We start from the raw sequence: 24,747 nt of genomic DNA, 5'->3' as shown, positions 1-24,747 counted from the left end.
CACACACAAACACACACACACACACTAACACAAAAACCTAACATGTCTTCCTTTACTCATTAGGGCGAGATACCTAAGCCACCAATTCTCCGCGCTCCAATATTTCCTCAATCCTTCCACCTTATCTCTCTCTGTCTCCAATCAAACTGCGTCTCCGATTCCTGTCATCCAATCTCCTAATTTTCCATTCCACTCCATCTCTCGTACGTAAGGTCACATGGCTGAAGTCTGGAAGGGAGGCTGGAACGATTAGAGGTCGCAATGAGCTCCAACTAATTTGCTGCAGATGAAAAATGATCTCCGGTTTGGACACATACGTACACACACACACACATGCACGGAGGATTTAATAGCGCGCGATGCACACAAAACTTCCAAACAAAATCTGCAGGAAGTCTATTAATACTCCACGCACCCCGCAAGTATGCACTCAAGACGGGAGCAGGCTCGGGGACACTGCTCTGCATTGTACCTTCCTCGCCACAGTCGTTCCCATTTTTTCCTCACATCGCTCTTCATCTAGCATCGACCTCTTCATTTCACCATATCATCTCCATCTCCCACTGAACTTCCTCCCTCCATTAACCAGCTGCCCGAAGATATGAAGTTTCTGGCAGTAACCAGCCGCAGATGTGAGGAGTCTTGAATGGTGACGGCACTCCTATGCGCTAGCAGTGGGCTACTGGGTCTCTCTAATTTCCATCTCCTCGCAGAAGCAGTGGCTCTCTCTCGCGGACGCGGTGAAAAACACCCACTGGATTCTTGCGAGGAGAGTCAGTAATGAGATTGCGGTGATGAGGGCTTTTTTTTTTTCTTCTTCTTCTTTTTTGCTGCGAGAGCTCAAACTGGTGAAGGTTATCCAGTCATCTGCTGCTCGTTACGTGCGAGCAGGCCTGTTTTTGCGAGTGGAAAAGACGGAGGGGCATAAAAAAAAAAAGTGTTCAAATGCGTGTTTGTCTGCACATGTGGTCGTGTTTCATGTGTTTGTACTGTAGGGAAAGGTTGGGAGAAAAAGGGGGAGATAAAGAGAAAACAAGGAGACTGGTGCTCCGCTCCAGTGAAAGTATCTGACTCATGGCTGATTGTTTATTATTGCGAGTGACTCTGTGGTCCTCTCAGGAAGCCGCAGGAGCATTAGTCATTGAACCAGAGAGGAGATAGAGATGGAGTCCGTCTCCTCCTGCATATTTATCCATCTATTCCTCTGTTTTGTTTGGTGCACATGGTGTTAGTTTAAAGGAAATACCGAGGGGGGGGGGATTCACACAATAAAGCAACTCTCAATCTAAACTGGTGCGATTTCTATTTACCGGCTGTCACCGGACTGCAAGAGCCCATCAGAAATGTTTAGAGTAAATGCGAAAGGCCGGCTAAGTGTCCCCGGCTCCTATCTCGCGCTGTCATCGCTGGAAGTAGAGATGACACCCAGGAGATGGATTGGGATGCCTTGTCCTCATCCACCCCCCACCCCCACCCCAACAGTACCTTCACTCCTTATCTGACACGGGGGGGGGGGGGAGAAGGAAAGTAGCAAAAACAACCACACGCACTCCCCTCACCCTCCCATTCCCTATTTTACATCCCCACTGAGTGTCCCATCGCTGACAAGTGCCTGCCGATATCTGTTTCATTGAGTCTGAATCTTAGCTCTCCAGCTCAGCCACTGTAAGACCTGTGTTACATTCTGAGGAGAATGCATAAGTTGTCTATGTATAGGATGCTATTTAATAGGTTCTCTATAGGTTTTGAATGGTATAGATGGAAAAAAAAAAACATTGGTGTAGGGGACCGTTCAAAAAAGCGCTGCGAAAGTGCCCTGTTGGATGCTCCTATGGGAAATAAAACATGATAAAGTGTCCTCTAGGATGCCCTTCCAGTGGGGAAAACATGATAAAGTGTCTTTTAGGGTGGTCTTCAAATGGAGAAACATGGATCCCTTCATTCTAGGGTGCCTTTTCAGTGCCCTTTTTTCACGCTGGTGCCCTTTTCATTTCTTTGCCCCTGCTCCTCAAACATCCCGAGTCCATCACTGGTGGCAGAATAAAGTTAGACAAAGAAACATAAAGAAGAAAACAAATCGGTTATTCAGTGTTTTCTTATGTGCTATAGTCTGTCAGTAAAAGCCTTCTGACAGATACACAAACACACACACACGCAGTTATATACAGATCCTGTGCTGATAAGGATAATAAATGTTTTTTTTTTGCCACACGCACAGACTCTTTGTCAATATCGCATGTGACTCTCAGACCAATAAAAAAAACGCTTAATTGAAAAGTGGACCGGGGCGCAGATGGATAGAGAGACACCGCGAAAAAAGCGAGAGAGAGAGAGAGAGAGAGAGAGAGATAAAGTCATCCACACGCACGGAGAGCGAGGGAGGGAGGTAACGAGGGAGGCGAGGAAGTACTTTAGAGAGGAGACGCATCATCTGTGCAGTGGTGGAAGCAACATCTCCCGGTTACAGTCCGGCAGGCAGCGCGGCGGACACGCATTTTTGAAACAGAATTCGGGGTCTGAGGCTGTTGTTCTGTGACGCGGCGATGTGGATTTACAAGATCGTTCTCGGACTCGTCATCATCTCATGTTCTGGTAAGTTTGGCGACAATTCCCCCGCAAACTGCTCGGCTCGCTCCCTGATGGTGCTGGAGAGATGGTGCCAAACGGGTTTGGTTCGGCGCACCGTGACTGTCAAACACGAGTTAGGACGAGCTTTAGTATAACTTTTTTTTTTTTTTCTGCCGTAGTCTATCTTTGTAATATCACGTCAATCCATGCACAGCACGAGTCTTTACAGTGTTTGTGAGGATGTTTGAATTCTCTTCTAAAAATTGTGATTTTTACGCATTAATTTAATTTCTAGGAAAACAGTGTTCTCCAAGTGTCAGGGCAACATTTCCTAAGTTTGCCAGTCCGAGAAGAAAATAAGCAGCTTGAGGGCTTAAATGGAAACGATGCTTTTGCCAGCACTGATGATCCAGCAGAGGATTTCTTTATTTATTATTTAATCTCAACTCTCGCTGTAGTGCGCATTCCACCGCATAGGGACGCGTTAGGACATACATTATCTGACCGGAACGCCACATTAAAATCCTCTCCATGATTAAGTGAATAGGTGCAACCCGCAAAATCACTCGTGTTCAAATCAAATTAGCAGCTCATTTATGCTGTAGTCCACTAACAGAGTGCGATTTTGCGCCTCATTGCGCGTAGGCACTCAGGCAGAGAGAAAAAAAAAACTGCCGAGCCGGTGAACTCAAGTTGCGGATCGGACAAAACATGATGCCTCCCGGTCCTGGTGCGATCCTCAGGTTGTTCTTCATCCGTCCCCAAAACACCCAAATACTGAATGTGAAAACACACACCGGCTCTGCGCTCTGCTACGTGATTTGTTTATTCCAGGAATGAACAGCTCCGTGGGCACCTTTCCAACAGAAACAGAAGAACAGTTGTTTCTCTGTGTTGATTAAAAAAAAATAAAATACAAAAAAAAAGCTCCTGAATCGACTGAAGTGCATATAGGCAGAGAGTTGAAACAGGTGGGTGGAGGGGAAAGAAGTAGGTGGCGTTGAGTTTTCTGTCTAAATGTAAATGTCTAAGTGGCTCTTTGATTTTTAGAGAGAACCTGCAATCATCTGAGATACAGAGCACTCCCAGAGCTGAGTCCCCTCAAAGTGTGTTTGTGTGTGTGTGTGTGTGTGTGTGTGTGTGTGTGTGTATGTGTGTGTGTAAGTTTGTATTGCTATACTTATGTGGACCATATGAAATCCCACCATTCTTGTGTGGACATTCTTACTTGTGTGGACATTTTGCCCAGTCTGCACGCTAGTATAGTATGTAATTTCATGTGGTTCTCCAAAGTAAGTTATAGTGTGTGCTGTTCTGTGTGTGTGTGTGTGTGTGTGTGTGTGTGTGTGTGTGTGTGTTACAGCCTGGCAGTGACAAATGACTGTGCATCTTATTAGGTGCTGTAGATTAATAACAGTTAAAGCAGTCTAATTCACACATTGTTATGCAGTTGCTCAGTGTTCCCAGTCCGGCCCGACTCATTAGCAGAATATCACATCGCCTGTGTGTTTGTGTGCATGTGTCATCATTATAATAATGATAATAATAATAATTTAACTTGTGTGGCACCTTGTACACAAAATGAAGTTCGCCATTCTTTATGTCAGGAGAACACAGGACAGAAGAAGGTGAAGCTAGATGGAACAAACCGGAAAGTAGACAGGCAAACTGTCCACCTATTTCTGATCAGCACCAGACAAACTTGTGTAAATGCCCCCTGAGTGTTCACGAACATGTTCTGTGATTATGTATCAGAGGGCAGAAGAAATGCGCTCCAGGACTACCAGAAGACTGATGGCACACGACTGGTTGTGACGTCTCCCGATGCCTCCCAACTGACCAAAACCAAGAAGCTGAGCATGGCCAAGTGTGCTAAAGCCTGCAGCCGCAACAGGAGGCTCCCCTTCACCTGCAGGTATGCCTGTACTTACCAGCATTCCCCCCTTGAGGTGCAGATAAGGTCGCTCTCCCACAGTGTTAATTGCTGTAAATACAGACAGAGTTAAATAGTGGCTCCTAAAGGTCTTTAATTAAGCTTTTCACACGTATAATTGTCTTGTTTGGCTGGTTAGACAGGACTCCTGACTGCATCGCAAGCTCATATAACAGGGTTGTAAATTATCCTGGGTCACTTTTATGTGTCAAGAAGTTATATAAACCTGACCATTATTTACTTCGCTCTTCCCCCTTTTCCTGTCCTTTCCTCCTTATTCTCCAGAGCGTTTCTCTATGATCATAAAAACAGGAAATGCCAGTGGCTGTCGTTCGACAGGAACTCACCCGGAGCTCAGAGCCAGCAGGACTTCAACTACCAACTCTATCAGAAGAAAGGTGCCCTCTGCTGTTTCTACTCTCCCGCTCCCCTTGTGTCCCCTCCTGTCAACATATATTTCCATCAGAAGAAAAAGAAAAAAGAGAAAAACTCTGCATAGGTCACTTCAAATCAGAGACATGTTTTAGTTGGTTTAGGATTTTATAACTCTGTAATTGGCCATTTTCAGAGCAATTCGTGCTTCACAATCCCTCAGGAGAAAGTCAAGGAAGGGCAAGGACCATTGTCTTGTTTATTGTGTCGCAGCACATTATGGTCCATTTTCTGTCATTAAGCTGTGTTTGTGTAAACGGTGGAAACCCCCACCCCACTTGACTTTGACGGCCACAACAGTGAACATGCGAGCCGTGTAGCCCAATTCGCCTGAATCCAAATGTTTTGCAGAAGATTAGAAAAACAGACTCGGCTTTTTGGCATTGTTGTGGCCTTGTTAAGCGCCGCATTATAGCCGAACATCTCCCACTGTCTGTTTTCTTCATCATCCGCACTGGCTCCGTGTACACAGGCGGTCAGGTTGTTGGCTCGTCCACATCCTTGCTCTGTTTTGCTCTCATTTGGTCCCTTTTTCTCTCTGTCTCTCTTTCAGACTATGTTAGGGAGTGCATTGTGGGTACGGGTCAGAGCTACAGGGGGCGGAGGTCGGTGACAGTGAGCGGGATCCTGTGCCAGGCTTGGGCCTCTCCCATCCCTCATGAACACAAGTAAGCATCCAATGTACTTTTAACCACAGTGTCAAAGTCGTTCCAAAGGTGAGTCTGACTGTTAGCCTGTTTGTGCTTAAATTAGCGAGTAGCTAGGGGCTATTCTGTACGCGTGTGTATGTGTATATGAGTATGATATATTAGGGGTTGATTAGGCCCCTGGGAGCAGCCATTCATCAGAACTGACCTCATTGTAATGCTTTACAGAGTCACAGATCATTTCCTGCTGTGCCCCTCCTGTTTATCTAGGTGCTAGGTGTGTGTGTGTGTTTTACTGGGATTAGGATCATATCTAATATGCAGTTTTTGGTTAAGCTGCAGGTACATCCCCCCAGCTACATTCCTAGTTAAAGCTCATGCTGGCATACTTTCTGATACAGTGCAGCTCCCAAAACGAAAAATGAGCCAATTAAGTGGAGTTTAGAAAGAAAAGATGCGAGTGAAGCAACGCCTTCTCAAAGATTGTGAACGTTAAATTGGCGCTGATCTTCAGTAATTGCCTGGTAAGTAACGAGATAACAACATTAATCCTTTGCAAACATGTCTAACAAAAGGATTCAGTTTCACATTCAGGCTTCAAAAACAAGCAGAAATACCACAATGAAGAAATACTCTGTTACAAGTGAAAGTCCTGCATCATTTAATCTGCTTTACTGTTTTGTTGCTTAATATATCATGATAATATATCGTATCATATTGGCTGATAATAGTTGGTAATAATAATTTGAATCTTTAAAGTAACTGGTGACTAAGTTTATCAAATATACGTAGCTTAGTAAAAACTTCAATATTTCCCTCTGAAATGTGACGTTAAATGGAATTACTCAAATGAATTACAAGTACTGTACAGTACTAGATTGAGTACAGTACTTGAGTAAATGCACCTAATTACTTTACATCACTGCAGTCTAATAGATGTAGTTTATCTTACAGGTATTGTGCTTTTTTTCTTCTTTCCCCCTTTCCACTGCTCCTTAAACACCTGCTCAGTAGTCCCACCTTTAATTACGTGACTTTGTGACATCACACCACGTCACCCAGTGACACATTTGCAACATGTATGCCTGGTAGCTAGTTTGGCCTTTAAGAATTGATCTAGCACAACGACTCTGTTGATGTTAGCAGGCATGTGTGAGCTGACCAATCAGAGGAGACTGGGTATTTGGGAGGGGGTGGGGCCTTAAAGAGACAGGAGCTAAAAAAGTGCGTTTCAGACAGTGGTGGAATAAAGCGATGAGAAAACTGATGTGTTTTTGGTGCACCAAAGCATGTAGACCTATTTCACAGTGCAACCTATACAGTGATAACCCCCCCAAAAAGGTTTACTTTCAAAATATATTAACAGTACATTATCTTATCCCATCATCTTCATGAGGACAAAAAGAGCATGCAGTGCAATATTTTATGTCAGGGGAGGACAAGGAGGAGAACTGAGGAGAAAATACCAGTGAAATAAGGATCAAATGTAATCTTGTTTCACATATTAATAAACATCATGGAACATTACCCATGACACTTCATCTAAGACCTTTTTCTTATCTTTGAACCTTATTCTACATCCTTGGCTCTCCCTCCCCTTCCACTCAGCGGTATTAAATGACTTTGAAAGGCTTTGTAGTGAGCAGACGAATCAAAGAGGGCAGTGTACGTTTGTACCTCCCTTGAACCTGCTCTATCAGACTGCTATTAACATCTCTGTAGATCAGGTAATTAAACCCAGGCGCTTTGTATGTTTTATCAGTCGACTTACAGCCATGGGAAACTCTAACTGACTCCGACACACACACACACACACACACACACACACACTAACAAGAACAAATTGCGTTTTTATCAGTGAAAGGTTTCTCCTCTTTTTTTTGATTGCGCGGCAAAAGGCCTTCTCATGTCTGTCGCTGTCATTACCCACTCCAGTCAAACAAACTTTATCTTTTCATCATCATGTGGAAAAACACGGCTTGACTCAAAGAGCACCCCAGGTCCGTCATCGTAAGCGGTGACCGCAGCCATGTGCTCGCCTGATGTAGAAGATATGAGTCATTTGTCAGCGTGTTTACACTACGTTCAGACCCAGTCTCATGGAAAACTAACATTGCTTCTACATGTTTTTGCTCATTAATAACATCATGTCAATGACGGCTGCGACCCTTGAGCGCTGCCATCAGTTACTTTTTACGCTTGTTAGTTTTCACTGGTCATGTTGAGAGGCAGGTTTCAGCCGTCAGAGCTAAGCAGCGTGAGTAGAGGATTTGTCATTCTGCCAGAGATGAAAGGACACAAGAGAAACTGTGGCCTTGGCTTTTTCAAAAAGGAGCCTGCTCTGCATGCTAGCTGCAACATTTAGCGACGGGTTTTTGTACCTGAGTCACTTTGTGTAACTGCGGATCTGCTTCTGACAGATTCATGTCGAAGAGGTTCAGGAAGAAGGACCTCAGGGAAAACTACTGTCGCAACCCGGACAACTCCACCGTCGGCCCGTGGTGCTTCACCACTGACCCCCGGCCGCACCTCAGACACCAGGAGTGCGGCATACCACAGTGCTCACAAGGTAGGCCACACACACACGCACACACACACAATACTCTTCTGAGCAGGCATTAATCTTAAAATAATGCCCATTTCACATAGCAAATTGCTTCACCATTTGAAGCTTGATATTCTGAAATGAGCTGCAGAAAATTAGGCAATCACACAGCGCCTTGGACCAAGCAACGCTGGCTCTGCTCTACATCTGTGTGCATATATATGTGTGTGTGTGTGTTTTTTTTGGAGGGGAGGGGGTCACTGAGCCCAGCTGCAGCTGTTTCCAGGTGTGTGGTTCAGTTTATGCTGTCCTCTCTCATTCCATCAGGTTAAGCTTTTATATGTTTTTATATATATCATGGTTTGAACCTAAAGAGGCTGGTGTGCTGGAATGTTGGAGGATATTAATCCCCTGTCGTCTCCTAAAGACACATTTCTGAGATATTCTGTCGAGCCGTGTGGCAGAAATAGAAGGAAACTGTTGGAGTTAGAGTACAAAATTTGACATTATCTGGCTGCCATGAAAGAAAAATACTTTCCCACCAGTGTTTCAGCATGCATGTTATATCACACGATGTTACTGTCAGGCACCGACCTACTCCTGGAGAAGGGGATGATAATGACCTCTGTTATCTAATCCCTGGGGAGTGATGCTGTCAGAGGGCTTGTTCCCTTCGCATGTATGACACCAGCTCACAGTAATGAGGAACCAGGCTGTGGGTTGATAAGACAGGATGGGAATCCTTCTTGCTCTCCAGCTCACATGTGGTGTCCCGACGGGTTATCACGAGTTGTACAACGGAGATAATGAGTTTTGTATTTTTGATGGAAAGCCTGCGTTCATTCAGAAGAAAATCACTGGAAGGGTCTCTCCAAAAAATTAGCTGCTCGTAATGGGAAACATACACACACATGCGCGCTCAGCCAATGGTATTAAATGTGCTCTGTCATGACAGCGGCGGGCTCATAAACATCTGTTTTTAATCTGTGTGCTGTCTTTTGTTTACGCTAGACAGTGTGTGCTACTCGCCATGCAACAGCGCGGTGCCTCTTCTGCGTCAAAGAGGGCCTCGCCTTCATCAGTGTGACACATAATGTGCGCTTCCATGCAGTCAGTGTGTTTATACATAATGTCTGAACTTTAGGCAGACCTAACAGGTCTTTATGAAAGCTTTTATTGCAAAATGTTGCATAACCACTTTGGGGAATAAAATTACGACCTGAAATGTATTAAAGTGGATGATCCAAGTTTATTGCCCTGTCAGCCCGTAACTATACTACTAAAAGTGTAATGATTTAGATTCATTCTGTGCCCATGAGGATTCGGTTGGAGGTCCTTTTTTTGTGCCACGGGTCCTCTTGTAACAGAAATAAGCCACTGATTCGGCGAAGAGAGGAGACAGAATTTTTGATAGATTGATTCCATGTTTCTCTAAGCTCTTGCTTGGTGTGTCTGTGTGTGCATATGTGTGTGTGTGTGTGTGTGTGTGTGTGTGTTTTTTTGCTGCTGCACAGTCGAGTGTATGAACTGTAATGGGGAAGATTACAGAGGGCCAATGGACCACACAGAAAGTGGAAAGGAATGCCAGCGCTGGGACCTGGATGGACCACACAAACACCTGTATCACCCAAAGAGGTAACACGCACACACACACACACACACAAAATACTGTAGGCTACCTGCAGGTCTAACTGCATCACTCAGCATCGCACTAAACTGAGCACGCTAAATCACACTTAAGCCCACACACTGATGCATAATTTAATAGCAGTTAGTATGAGAATAGTTTATGCAGTAATAAGTTCATGAGCTAATTTCTTGTGACTAGCTCCGGAGATGAAGTGATCTGGAGTCTTGCGCCTTTCCCTTAAGGAATGCTATCAGAATCCAGTGTGTAATTGTGTGTGTTTAGCAGCACTATGCTGGGAAAACTCCCCGGTCTGACTTAATTGGCCAAAATTCCTTTTAAGGTCTTGGTAGATTATAAAGCAGGCCGAGATAAGCTTATACCTATGGTAAAGAGGCAGTATGTTTTAGTCTGCATTAGTATTCTTTGCATGCTCTGTCTTTGCTCCGTGCGTCGGCGTCAGCAGAGTGCTCCAGAAACTCGGACGGCAGGTGGTCTGGATTAGTGGGGACTCGTTAACACATCCTTAATCATCTCAGTGTTTGTGTAAACTAGGTCCCAGACTGCTCATAGCACTAATGTAATGAGAAGGGGGGGAGGGGAGGGTCCAACGGCCCGATACTGCGCGCCTGGAAGCTGGAGGCCTGGAGGGATGCGGGACTTTGGGATGACTTACTGTCGAACACCTGTAGTGGCGCGGCCTATTATCTCCCTCGCTCCCCTGAGCTCTGAGTAGATTCGCAGATGGAGTCCTCGCGCCGTTCCAGTTATTAATGCCTCTGTTGCGTGCGATGGTGGATTGTCTCTCCACTCCTGTCGTGTTCTCCCAAGGATTCAGAGGGAAAGTGAAAACACGATTCTAACTCCGGGTTTTGAGAATGATGTGACAATTAGTGTTTTTCTGCCGCTATTACTTACCTCCAAGTTAGAGAGTTGTGCTATGGGACCTTTAAAAGTATATACTTTTGTCTATACACTAAGGTTGTTGCACTGCTTTGTGCTTTGTATTAGGTTTCCTGACAAAGGCCTCGACGATAACTACTGTAGGAACCCAGATGGGCGCCACAGACCCTGGTGCTTTACGACGGACCCAAACACACCCTGGGAGTACTGCGACATCAAAGTTTGTGGTAAGCATGGCTCGTGTTTGTTTGTGTTGTGGTCGAATGCATTAGCGACTCTCATGCGTGTTCATTGGGCGTGTTTGTGTTCGGCACAGGCCCGTGAAGTGTGACTGACTTAACCAGAATTCATAACTTCCCTTTCCCTTTAATTTTACCACTCCTCTCCTTTTCATTGGCTGATAGTAAAGAAACACACACATACAAACCCCTCACACACACACCCTTCTTGGGCTTGGCTCTCTGTTATGTCTCCTCTAATAGCCAGAATGTTTATTTTCCCCCCCTTGCGCCACTGGCCTGCTGTTTATTGTTCTATGCCAGCTCTTATGTGTGGCGGTCACTGCTCAGGGATCAGTTACTGCTCCGCATTAACCTCCCGTCACACACACAGACGCAACACGAGGGGTCACACACACACTACAGGCAGATCGCTTTCATTACACCTCACACACTCGGCGCAAGTAGTGCGATTGATGTGTATGAGCGAGGTGCACATGTCACGTCTGGCTTTGTGTTTCCGGGTGTCTTTGCACCTAAAGCAGCAGACACTCTTAGCTGACCTATAATCAGTGACGAGCCAGTGATTCAGCCACTGTGGTCCTCGAGAACATAAAACAGAGAGAGCTCTGGTGTTATTGTTGGGCTCGGCCTCGCTCTCCTGAGTCTTCGACTGGCCTGTTTGCCTGCTAAAATCATCAGCAGCCCTGGCACCATGTTTACTAGATGGCACTCCTCCATGTGGACCCAGTGATTCACTGCTCCCCCCTCCTGCTCTTTCCCCTCTAAAAATTGCCCCCTCGCTCTTTCTCTCTCTCTGTCTCTCTCGGTCTCTCTGCTTCTCAGTCCCTCTCTCTGGGTCTCTGATATGGGAGTTTGTTGGGAACAGACCAAGTTTACGACCCAGTTAGTCTTAATCAAAACAAGGCAGAGAGGAGAGAGCAAGAGACGGAGAGACAAAGTGTTCTTTTGTCGCGGCCTGCTCTTTTGTTTACTGTCACAACTAGTGCGCGTCTATTTTTAGACGTATTGTATGGGGCAGAAAATGTCTGTTTTAGAGTCTTGGAAGATCTGCAGCTCCGCACATTGCCGGGTACAATCCTGCACAATGTTCGGGCTAATGAACTTGTGTGACTCGTGTGTAATGAGCAGCCGTTCTAGAGAGAAACAGAGCAGATGGGATTTCCTGCCTTGTTTTTTTTTTTTTCTCCACTTTTGGCTATATCTGCCTCATTATACTGTAGGTCTTCATAACCCACAGAGTGAGCTATTCTGTTGAGAGCAGGTGGCTAAAACATTGAGACTGTAAGCCATGCGTCTCATCGAACACACTCACACTGAACATTTCCTCAGTGACAAATCATTCTCTAAAGGAACGTTATTAGCAACTTTGATGAGACCTGAGAGTGTGGAGACACCGTCAATTCTGGGACCAACTGATGTCTCAAGTTTGTTCCAGTCCGAACCATTCGTTGCCGACAGTTCGGCGATAAAATCCAGTGGACCTCTACATCACATTTGTGCGGGCGAGAAATAATAAAAGAATGGCATGCATGGTGGCACAGCACCAAGTGTATGGTGTGCCACGCATGTCCGCGTATCATTATGTAATCTACAGTCGGGTTCATCGAGGTCTCGGTGCAGTGCCACAGTTCATGTGAAGTTCGCCTCACTCTCACAAAGTTCACTTAACTCCAGCTCTCCCTGCAGTTCAGTCTTTGCTTCCCACATCTCTCCATCCACCATTTCAACCACCACGTCTTTGCCTCTCTCGTGCAAAAATAGCAGCACAAGTAAGCAAACCAGATTAGTTTTGATAAATATCCTTATTTATTTTTGGTACGAGTGCATGTGATGATGTAGAGATTGGGGATCGCCAGTTGTGACACCGCTACAATGATACCTTTGTCTGTGTGGTTTCCTGCATTTACACATCATTCAATATTTGTGTATTTTAAAGAAGATAAGTCGATACTTATGTCTCTAGATTTCAATAATGCCAATGGTACATTTCACCCCAAAATCAAAAAGACATATTTTCCTCTTATCATGGTGCTGTTAATCCATCTTGATTGTTATGGTGACAGTCGACGGGTTTAGGAGATATCTGCCGAATTCTCTTGATGTTTCTACCAAACCTTACCCATCAGCCATAGCCCCTCGCAGAAAGAACAAGACAGAACATAGTGCAGGATGTAACCATTAATGGCGTCCTTCTCAACTGAGCTGTAAGGTTTGCTAGCCTTTTGCCTATGAGTAAATGTACGCTGCTGTTCGTGTGGTGATACGGTTTGCGGGTGCAGTTCTGCGGAAATAAGACAGAAAGTACGTCCTACGTGGGGCCGCTCACAACAAGGTCTGTGAAATATTTTGAGTAATTGAGACCTTGCTGTTGAGTATTTCAAATTTATTTTCTTGGCATTTTGAGCACCACAGGCTGAGTGCCATCGTGTTCCATTATGTTTGAGAGGAGGCAGACATCTTAACGGCCAGTATCTCCAAAATCTCTGCAAATCACTGCAAAACAATCGATATGGACAAAAAGCACCACAGGTGAGAGCATAAAACATGTATTTTTGGTTTGGGGCTGAAGTTTAAAATGCTTTCTCAGTTGGTGAAAGCAAACATTGTCTTTTGAATGTTCCTTTCCGTCTATGGCATATGCTTTCATCTGGTTTTTTATCAGTGTTTTCATTGTGTACTTGTGCCTTAAAGGCCACTGAGCGGATGTTTTTTGAGGAAAGAGTAGCATGGCCAGTAAATGTGGAAATATAAAAGCTTGCTTTCTGGGATGTTGACACGGTCTCAACACTTGAGTGCCATGTTTTTTTGGTTTGTTTTTTATTGCCCTGTTAAACATGCACTTAGCTCTGGTTGTTGGAAAAGGCTGAAGAACTATGTTACGACCTTAATCAAACATTATTGATAAACATTATTCCTTACTGTGGATATTCACATGCGTTGTATAAGTGAACATAAATATGATTGTTACCTTGACCGATGTCAGCCGCTCCCTTAAAATATTGTTTAACTCTTTTCCAGAAACGCCTCCGAAAAGTAATGTGGTGGAAACGACCGAGTGTTACCAGGGCAGAGGAGAGGGTTACAGAGGGACAGTAGATCTGGTGCCCACTGGACTCAGCTGCCAACGCTGGGACTCTCAGTATCCCCATAACCACACATTCGTACCTCAAGCCTACCCCTGCAAGTGAGTCAGACTCTCACATAAGACACGCGTCCACTCGCACACCCACCTGCATGCACTTATAGCAGATTACTGGATGGTTTTTTCTGTGTTTTCCAGAGACCTGAGAGAAAACTACTGTCGGAATCCAGATGGCCAAGAATCCCCCTGGTGCTTCACGACGGACCCAAGAGTCCGCACGATGTTGTGCACCAACATCCCTCAGTGCGGCACCCAGAACAAGCCCAGCGGTGAGAGACTCAACAGCTTTATCTGACACATTCAGAACGGCAAAAAAGGAAAAGCTGATTTTCTCTACATCAGAAGCATAGCAATATTCTGCATTTTCATATTCTCTGGACCGCAGAGTTCACATGAGACCCTCTAACCGCACGTATTGGCTCGTAACCACTTTGTCTCCGTCCCTGTGGTGGAACCGAAGCCATGTAGGGCTGTGGGAAGGACTGACCACCGCGCCTCACATAAACAGACTCTGACAGCCGCTCAGGATCGTCAGGTCTCACTGGACAGTGAAAGATGGAGTGGAAGGATTAGTTCTGGATGGGATTCTTTCTGGGGTAGCGAGAGATTTGGAAGCAAAAGATGTAGATCTATGGCTGAGTACACAAATGCAAATTTCCCGAGGGATCTCAGGGATATGTCTTTTGAGATTATATGGCCTTGCCATTGGGATTATAAACCCTCTCTGAGGTTGCGTTGCGGTCTAACCTCGAGGACTGAATACGTTCCCATATAGAAATGAGATGCAGGGTGACAGACAGCTTCAAAACCTAATTTATGACCAGGATTTTTCTATGGCATCACTGTGGACGACTTTCTTTGTGTTCCCAGCTAGATTCTAGATCCCATGTCAACCACAATAGCTCGCAAAGTTATTTTTATCCTTTTGCATCTAATTGAATATCCCTCAGTGTTATTAGTCTGTAGTACAACAATGCAGTACGTCAAAATATTCACAAAACCTATTGTCGCGGCGATGCAGGTTTGTAGGGGACTGAGACTGCCTATTGTGCATGTTTTTGTTAAAAGCTGTTTGTTCGTAAAGACATGACATATGTTTGTGGAACGCCTGTCTCACTTTATTTTACTCTTTGTGTCTAAATACAGACTGCTACGAGGGCTTTGGAGAGAATTACCAAGGGGAGCAGTCAAGGACTCGATCAAACCTGCCCTGTGCTCCCTGGAGAGACCACAGCAACAGGTCGGCCCACTGGATCCCCGCTACTTTCTGACCTAATAACTTTCCCAAACTCCACAGTGATGTACAAAACAGACCTGCGCCGTCAATAAACCGCAGACGAGTGCCCCCGCCTAACATAGAGATCAAGATATCACACAGTTGTAGTAACCCGTCAGAGAGCCGAAAGAGGTTTTCCTTTTTAAAGCACAATTGGATCAAAGACAAGCCGCTGATGATGAGCAAAAAACATGCAGATTTCATGGGTTTCAACAGGAGAGAGAATGTTACAAAAATGTGCTCTTCATGATACAAGCTTGTGCACGACTGCCTCGGAGTGCAGTGCGAATGTGCCTGTGTTTTTCCAGAACCATGTGTGCGAACCTGAGACGTGCTGGTTAGTGCGGGGAGGCGCCCTGTTATTGACCTCTAGTTAAGTCTCATTGTTGTTAGCGCATCAAGTCAGGCCTCTTGTTTCTCAAAGGAGAAAACGGCTCCTGCGGGTGCCGTGACTCGCCTCTCCGACGTCTCCTAAACGGCTAGAGAAGTGTTTCCCTGAAGATGACCTAACTCGGCAGGAATGGCTCCCAGTGATAACTTGGCTGGGGGATATACACTTCACTCCTCACCTTTGACCCCAGGCCCCTCCTCTGCAGGAACACTTCAAAGCCAATCAGCTCCGACGCTTGGCTCTTGCCCAGGGGTCAGAAGTCGGGGTTAGGGAGTCACAGCGAGAGCTAGCTGCTGGAAATACAACACACACAACACAGATTTAGAACTGCGGATTGTTGTGATTTGGTACCCAGCATCCCTTTCCCCCCTGTGTCTCCCTTTTTACCTCTCAACTGTACTCCTTATCGGTCATGGAATTCAGTGTGGGAAAGAACTCCGCAGTTTTAAAATTCTTATGAAAACACTGTCATGTGTGGGATCTGTCTGCATGAGCATGTATTAAATATGTGAGAGTAGGTGGATGCGTATTGTCTCAGTGAGTAATTCCCTCACAGATCCCCTTCTTATCTTGGTCCAGAGAGACAGAGCCCACACAGCTGTGTAGCCCCACTGTCCAGATCCTATCTGGCTAAATTCGTTCAGATGTATTAGTAATAGTTATAAATCACACGCAAATCCTTTTTTAGTCTCATCAACGGGCAAATTATCTGGCTTCAATTGTTTGGAAAATTGTCTGAAGTTATTGAATCTTTTTGTGCTTGTGTGTGTGTCCAGTGGCGAGAGGGGCGTGCAGATCGCCAGCTTGGAGGGAAGCTACTGCCGAAACCCTGACAAAGACAAACACGGTCCCTGGTGTTACACCAACAACTCTGCCATTCCCTGGGACTACTGCCACGTAAAACCATGTGAGTGAATGGAAACGTGGCTGCAGTGTACCTTCACAGACACACACGGGGACACAAAGGGTGGGGGAAAACAATCTGTGGGACTGTGAAATTGAAAGTTTGTTGTACTTCCTGATCCAAGATGGAACTTGCGTGTAGAAGTGTTTGTGCTCCGTCTGGTGGTCCGTCTCGCTTACACACACACACGCGCGCGCACACTTAATTCGCAGTGTGTAGATCTGTCTACACCCGCAGGTCAGTGTGTGTCAGAGGAGATTCACAACTCATCCGGAAGACAAGGGAGGGCTCCTTCCCTCTAACTATTCCCACATGGACCGAGAGCCAGAGGCATTGTGACTGCCTGTGTGTGTGCGCGTGTGTGTGTTTGTGTGTGTGTGTGTGTGTGTGTCTGTGTGTGTGTCTGTGTGTCTGTGTCTTCGATCATGTCTCTGTGTCAGTGTCATTAAATCAAATCTACACAGATATCCACAGTTCTTCTGGCCAATAAAAAACTTTTTTCGTAGAACATTATTATCAGCTGTTGATGACTAAACCAGTGGCTTTGCAAGGTTTAGGCCATTTGCTGCACAATGCTTACACTTTACAAGGCAACTCATAATTTAGAAAACAATGCCGCTGTCTCTAAAGTTTTATTATGATTGCCTGTTAAGCATCTTTGCAAAGCCTCGTTAATTTTGTGAGGTAACGCTGCGCAGTCACGTAAAGTGCAATGGGGACAACAATTTAAACGTGATGTTCACAATACCGTAAAAGGGGTTATGAGAGTGGGCTAATTTATTTTCCTACTGTACAGAAATGAATGGAAGCCAGTAGCTGACTTTAAGCTATAGGAAAAGTCTATTGAGACATCTAAATGTAGAAATATTTAAAGAGGTCATATTACGCTAATTTCCAGGTTTATACTTTTATTCGGGGGTCTTCAGCAGCAGAGTGAAACATCTCGCTCTGTTCAATCTTCAATGAGAGTTGCACATGTGTATTACTTAATGAGCAGGAGGTAGCCAATCAGAGGCAGAGTAGAGGGGGTCATGCCAAATGTGATGTGACATAGTGACTCACGTAAGTTACGGAAGTAAAGGCTCGACTTCAAACCAGGTGTTTCAGACAGTGCAGCAGTGTTTTCTGTGGGAGAGAGTGACTTCCTTTGGTGTGGACTTTGTGGCATTTTCACTTTGCAGACCTTTTACATGCACAAAAATGCTACACAACACAATAAAGGAAAGGCAAAAATCCAAAAAGCACAATATGACCTCTTTGAAGCGTGTTGCATTCAATTAAAACCCTCCAGATGTTTGGTTTGTTGCACAGAACCACCTGGAGAGGCGCCACTGGAAACAGAAAAAGAGATGGCGTTTTTTAATCAATCCTGGCAGATAATTGGACTAACCATCCGTCAATCGCCATGCATCAAGAGCTAATACCTTCAGCTAAGACCTTCCACCAGCGGAGCCAGTTTATAAATCCAATCCCTTAAAATTTACTCTCCAGTTGTGATGAAACAGTCAGTTGTTTCCAACCACTGCGTGTTGAGCCACAAGCGCATAAGCCTGAAGCCTGACAAGTGGGATTTGCGCGATCACGTGATCCCGCAAATCCAGCTGCCTCGTGAAGTGAGGTGGCCGAGGCTGTATGAAAATTACCCCCCTGTGTGAGGTCGCCTCTTATCTTGTAGCACTTAATACTCCCTGATCCCGTTTGTCTCCTCTCCTCCGTGCAGGTGATGCTTCACAGAACTCCATTCCGCTGGGTGAGTGTCTCCGCTGGCTTTGTCTGTCCGTATTTTGAATGCGGCTCAGCTGCTGATCTGTGTTTGATAGCCTCCGAGGCAAGTAGTGGTGTTGGCAGAGTCTCTGATTGAGTCCCTTTTATGTCCAGCCATTATGGTGCATGATGCAGGATATTATTTGCCATGGTGACATCTGTTTCTGTGTGTGTACATAGGAGTGTGTGTTGGTCTGTCTGCGTCATTCACTCTTCTGCGCATAATAGCTCAAGAAGAGATGACGAACCCTTTAATCTCGTGACATATAGAGTCACAATCACACTCATGTGATGTATGAACTTATTCAATAATTACTTTAATGACTGGCCACGCCACTTACGGTTTTTAAATGATGATATTGTGTTGGATCATTAGCAGCTCAAGTGCCTCTTGTACTGTGACTGTGTAAACAATATGTCACCACTTATCACATTTTATATGCATATTCATGTCTCGAAACACATGTATATTACATGAGGTGAAGTATATTGAAATATTTATGCGTGTGTGTGTTTTTTGTGTATGTGTGTGTCCACTTTCCAGGTGAGCTGTCATCCGTTGGATGTTTTGTCCATAAGAGAACCAGGATAGTGGGAGGAGGTCCGGTGGGCATATCAGACGGCAGCTGGATGGTCAGCATACAGAAAGGGTGCGGCGGTGCTTTTTAATATTCTACACATTTTCCACTACCGCTGAAGAAGAACAATAGGACATCTCGCCAGACTGACCTTGAATTCATAAAAACTTCAGTGGAAGTGCTCAGATGCTGCTCCGCTCTGCTCGCCACACGCCAAACATTTGAAAGAACCTGACATTTATTTCTGTTTGCTTTAAATCATGACTGTAGCGGCATTGATGCTCGACACTCATTATCGGCTGTGTCATAAATGAAACAGAACAAGAAGCCAATCAGAAGGGGGAATTTAGAGTCGTGCAAAGCTCACATTTACATCAGTTTACGTTAGTTTGGATCAGGCGCTCTCATAGTTTTCTCGATTTGAATGCCAGTTGAGGGAGCCAGCAAATGATTAAAGGCCACAAAGGAAAACCCATAAACTTGTTGTAGGATTTGTGATTGGTCTCTTGGCGCTTAACATTAGAGTCCTCGACTGCAAAATTCACCTGTTTGCAGATGAGGCCAGATCACTGTTCCCCCCGAGGTCCAACGAAGCAAGAGCTGATCCCGTTTTCCTGGACCCTCCTCATCAACCATAGAGCGTTTTTTACTTTAACTTACCGAACTTACTCGACACAGCAGTAGAAAAATCATGTATTATATGTAAGCTTTTGGAAGTTATGTTACATTTGAAGGTCGACATTGGCCCTTCGGCAAAATGTATAAAAATTGTAAGCAATAAAACGGAATTTAAAAAAATTCAGTTATCTTATCTTACTAGAATGGCTGTTGACTCTGATAGTGACATATACTACAATATACACTCAGTCCTGCACCACTGCCTCGGCAAAGTTAGAGATGCGATTACGTTTGCGAGTCAGGACCAACACTGTATTGTATCATAGTACTGCTCACATATTGTGTTTTACAGATTTTAACGTGCTAATTGTGCCATTTGTGCTTTGTGCTCTCTTCAGGTCCATGCACTGGTGTGGGGGTTCACTTATACGAGAGGAGTGGGTGCTCACTGACAGGCAGTGCTTCTCTTCCTGGTACAGTAACTTCAGCGCTCACTGCCGTTAATGTAATATTGCTTGAACCTTGAACTTTCTCTTTATTCACAGTGCGTTAGATGTAAAAGTTACTTCAGTTCATATGTGTTCATATGTGTTTGCGTATTCAAGAAGAAATACCCCACCACTTCTCTTCAGTTCAGTTGCTACCGTCTGTCCTGATCAGCAGGAGCTCGCACATCCCGATACATGTGGAATATTTTATTAAGTAGTAAAACTGTCTCGTGCCTCTCCAGCGTTCCGGACCTCAGCGAGTATCGGGTGTGGCTGGGAGCCTCTGATATTCGAGAGGGCGCTCCCGACTGGTCCAACAGACAGGAAGTCAGCATAGCTCATGTGATATGTGGTCCTGAGGGCTCCAGTTTAGCCCTCATAAGGCTGTCTAAGTGAGTGCCTGGAAAAACAATCTCAAAGATATATCGCTGTATATTTGTTTGTGTGTGTGTGCGCGCGCGATGTTGATCATGCTGTGTACCCTCCAGGCCCGCGCTCCCTGCAGACAATGTCCATACGATTCAGCTACCTGTGGCTGGGTGCTCCATCCCAGAAGGACGATTGTGTAAAATGTATGGATGGGGAGAGACCAAAGGTATTGATATTCTATATTCTACTTCCACTGCAGCTGTTGTATCCAAGTCTACTCTCCAGGTCTCCCAGGTTGCCAATATATCACATGTATTTGCATTTCCCTTGCTACAGGACTCGATTATTAGAGATTTTTAATTTTTTTTTCAAGATGATAAAAGGTGGAGGCGCAAACGTATATTATAGCACAGTCCTCTCTTAAATAATTGGCTGCTGTATAGCTCAGGCCATATGTTTCTCAACTCTGGGTCAGTAGTGTTTTTTGGGTGGCTTGATATACAGATGGGATCACGGAAGATTTATATTTTTAATAAAAGTTAAGAATTTCCATGATTGCCATGACGTTCCTCCTCGCTCTTTAGAACAGAAATGTGCCGAATATGATACTGCACTATGTTATGTTTGTTACATTACAAAACTAATACGGCACTCAGTAGAGCTCATAACTCCGCCAAGGCCCAGCAGTCCCCTCCTAATCTAATATCAAACTCGATAGCCAAGAAATTGAGAAAGAGTTCCTTGATTGTTCCCTAACTGGGAAACAAACGTCAACCGGGTCTATTCTGGGCCAAGACCAATCCTCCATCAAAGCTTCGTTGAAATCTGTTCTGTAGATTTTGTGCAATCCTGCTGACAAAACCACCGACTCAACAAACAATCAGATGGACGAGGTTGAAAACATGCTGGAGTTCTAACAGTACAATAGTAGCATTTGCATTGTGCTACACCAGAACAGATGCCATGAAGTCCAATCTGGATCTCTTTCAGGCACCGGCCACGATGATGTCCTGAAGGCGGTCGACTTGCCCATCGTCAGTAATGAGAGGTGCAGAGAGATGCACAGAGGGAACCTCCACATCACCAGCACCAAGATCTGTGCAGGAGGCAAGAGGAACGAGGGAGTGTGTGAGGTAAACTGTTACTCATTTAATATAACTTTTCCGATTGAGGCGTTTTCATCAACCAGAACGAGACCTCCACACTAGAGTTTGGATCATGTGTTCAGCCCTTGTTGGTAGGCCTTTAAAGCCCTCGGCTAAAGTAATTGTTCTCAGTGTGAGTTTCTGGGAGTATTTGCGCCTTGGTTCAACGCAGCGCTTTCAAAGCTCAGCTTGATCCAAAGATCCAAATCTCAAACAAATGTTCACTGAATCCGCGGGCTTAGTATGCAGTCCGTCGTAAATAGAGCAGCTGGAGACTGTTGCACAAAATTTCATCAGCGTTCAAAGCTTCGGTTTTGTGGTTTTCTGGCTTTGGAAGAGAGCTGTCTATGTTCACATAACGTCTGGTGCTGTGACAATGTATCTTGCTTTCTTTTAACGCCGTCGCGAACGCAAACAGTGTTGATCGCCATTACTCAACCGGTGACGGTGAAAAATGTGCCATCTCTCTTTTTTCTCCTGCAGAGGGATTACGGCGGCCCTCTCGTGTGTCAGGACGGTGACATCAAGGTTATTGTGGGAGTGAGCGTCCATGGCAGAGGCTGCGCTCGGGCCAACCAGCCTGGCATCTTCATTAACGTGCCCTTCTATACACAGTGGATCTACAAGGTCTTCAAATATTACCCCAACCCTGAAATCGTCTAAAGACTCAGTAGAGAATAAAACAGAACCCGGGGACTAAACCAAACCCACAGCCTCTACTTCTGTTAAAATCCAACAGTGCACTCAGGACACCTGGTATCTATGTTGTTCATACCTACATAGTCCCACAGATCAATAAGAATCTGGTCTGAGGATGCACCATTAACAGATGAATGGATGGGGGTAACACTGTGAACAAACCATTAATCAGACATCGTACTGATGCTGAGAGTCATTATGAAGAGTTAAAAAAAATGTAGACATAGGACATGAACTGTGTGTGAAAAAGAAGGGACCCAGTAACAAAGAAAGATGTCTTGGGAGCAGACTGGGCAAACAAACATTTGGTCTTAATCCATTTTTCATGGTTTTTATTTTGGCAGCAAATCCACCAGAGTGGTATGTGTGCATGTGAATAATCTTGATTCCTGGCATTACTTGAATGTTTTTGAACACCAAAAGTGCAGTGGTTCAGCAGCCCCCACGGCGGAGTACATCAATGGGCCACTTAGAGAACCATCCAGTGGGAGGGCGATGTTAAGGGCACTCTTACCAAGCATCTCCAGGGGCTTAAATAAAGTGGTCCTTACTGTACATAGTATTTTAATGAGTGTATTTGTGACACTCTAAAGGTGATTTGGGTCTTATAGATCTGTGACGAGAGGAATGAATGTCGTGGAAGGCAGATAAATGATGTACAGTGTGTTATTTACATTTCAGCTTTCTGTCTCATAATGATGTCAGCTGTATGGAAACACTCAAATAAACTCTGTTTTTTTTTCTTTTTTAGTATTCTAATGTTATAACAAAGCCACTGACTGTATATAATGATCTTTGCATTCTGTGTTAATAAAAAGGAATGTATGTCTGGGCAACCCATTTAGGATTTGACAAAAAAGCAGAAAATGTAACAATAATGTGTATACACAAACTCATTCTATCCAAATATAACATTTCCTTAAAAGTGCAATATGTAAGAATTGGAAACCTGTTGAATTCATAATCCAAACAAACAGGGGCCAGGATATCACCAGGCTAACTGCTAAATGCAGCTGCTGTTAGCTCAGTTAGCCCTTCAGCTAGCATTCCGGACCTGGAGCACCGTGGGAGTGTTTGTGATTGCACCGCTGGCACAGGCGCTTTGGATTGGGGCAGGCTGGGGCTAAATGGTTAGCATGCTAACTTGAGTAGAACACAAAGACTCCACAACTTCGAACCTACTAATTGTTCACATTCTGGTGATAATCTTGGTTAAGTTTCTTAACGACGTACATGTTGCACCTTTAAACCTATGCGCGCTAATTCATCATGCGTGTCTGTGTATATGTGTTTTTCTGCAGCAGTGTCAATATGCAAAACAATAACTGCAGAGGGAGAGAGTGTGCGTCTGTGTGTGTGTTTGTGTGTGTGTGTTTGGGCCCGAGCTGAATGAATTATCCTCTCCCCACACTCAGACCTTGGCAGACCTCCAATTCTAATCCACTCTCGACGTTAGCGTCACAAAGTCTGTCACTTCAAACTTTGTCACGGGGGAAAGAAGAGATGGTCTCTGTGACTGCATTGTCTGTGATGGATGCTGCACCGAGATGACTGAACGGCCCTGGAAGCAAATTAACACATCTCCTTTTTTAAGCGGTGTAAATGATCGAGCCGACTTTATATTGTGGCTCCGTGACGTTGGTGAGAGTGTGAGAAAATGTGTGCACTCGGATATGCATATACAAGCTGCTATACTCTACAGGTTGTACAGTACCGTGTCATTTTCTGTGTATGATGTGCATTCACTATACAATTCCATGTCATCTTATCCAATATGCTAACTGTTAAACCCAATTTCAGCAATTATTTGAAATGTTTTTTACTGATGTCTGTCACTATATTAAATGTCTTTCTTTTTTTTATTCTACGAAGTGCATTTCTCCTTCATGTTTTTTTTAAATCTTCACATTCTTTGAAGGCCCCTTCGGAGTGCCCTGAATGCTAATGTGTTAAATCCCGGCCAATCCCTCCTGCTCCTGCTGTATGATGAAGTCAAGGCTGTTGTGCTTCCCCGCCAGGAGATGGCACCACAGTAGCACAGAGACTGTAGAAAAAAAAAGATGCCTCTGTAATCTGACTAATCTTTCTCCCCCTCTCTCTCTCTCTCTCTCACACACACACACACACACACACACACACACACACAGGCGCATGCATATACCCACAATCTGGTCACGCTCTCATCCATTAACGTGCACACACGCATGCACATACCTACACACGCCGTCCCCGTTCCAGCCTTGTCGCTGTTCTTGATCAAACGCTTACAACAGAGTGGCAGAAACTCTGGAGTTTGAAAGATAGGGAGAGAGAGAGAGCGAAGGATAGATTGGAGGGACATGAGGGTGATGAAGAGGAGTGTGTGAAGGTGAAAGAGCGGCGGGGGAGGTGGGGGAAGCGGCGACCGAGAGCTGAAGATTACTGTAATTGTGAATCCATTGATGCTGTATTGGGGGGGGGACGACTTATGGAGCAA

General features: G+C 44.9%; 1 protein-coding gene across 1 annotated transcript; it reads left to right on the top strand.

Annotated features, from left to right (window-relative positions):
- The first annotated feature begins 1,509 nt into the window (after positions 1-1,509).
- On the top strand, positions 1,510-24,138 carry hgfb (hepatocyte growth factor b). The gene is made up of 18 exons (XM_030425420.1): positions 1,510-2,592; positions 4,324-4,483; positions 4,787-4,899; positions 5,487-5,601; positions 8,001-8,149; positions 9,640-9,760; positions 10,764-10,882; positions 13,916-14,081; positions 14,178-14,308; positions 15,186-15,279; positions 16,483-16,613; positions 18,331-18,360; positions 18,919-19,024; positions 19,969-20,043; positions 20,301-20,450; positions 20,547-20,653; positions 21,418-21,560; positions 22,056-24,138. The coding sequence occupies exons 1-18, from the start codon at positions 2,544-2,546 to the stop codon at positions 22,233-22,235; spliced, it is 2,139 nt and encodes a 712-aa protein (XP_030281280.1). The 5' UTR covers positions 1,510-2,543; the 3' UTR covers positions 22,236-24,138.
- Positions 24,139-24,747: the final 609 nt, after the last annotated feature.

This window comes from Sparus aurata, chromosome 8 (genome assembly GCF_900880675.1).
Source record: "Sparus aurata chromosome 8, fSpaAur1.1, whole genome shotgun sequence".
NCBI lineage: Eukaryota > Metazoa > Chordata > Actinopteri > Spariformes > Sparidae > Sparus > Sparus aurata.
Note: the sequence above shows the minus strand (reverse complement) of the source record. Positions and strands in the feature narration are given on the sequence as shown.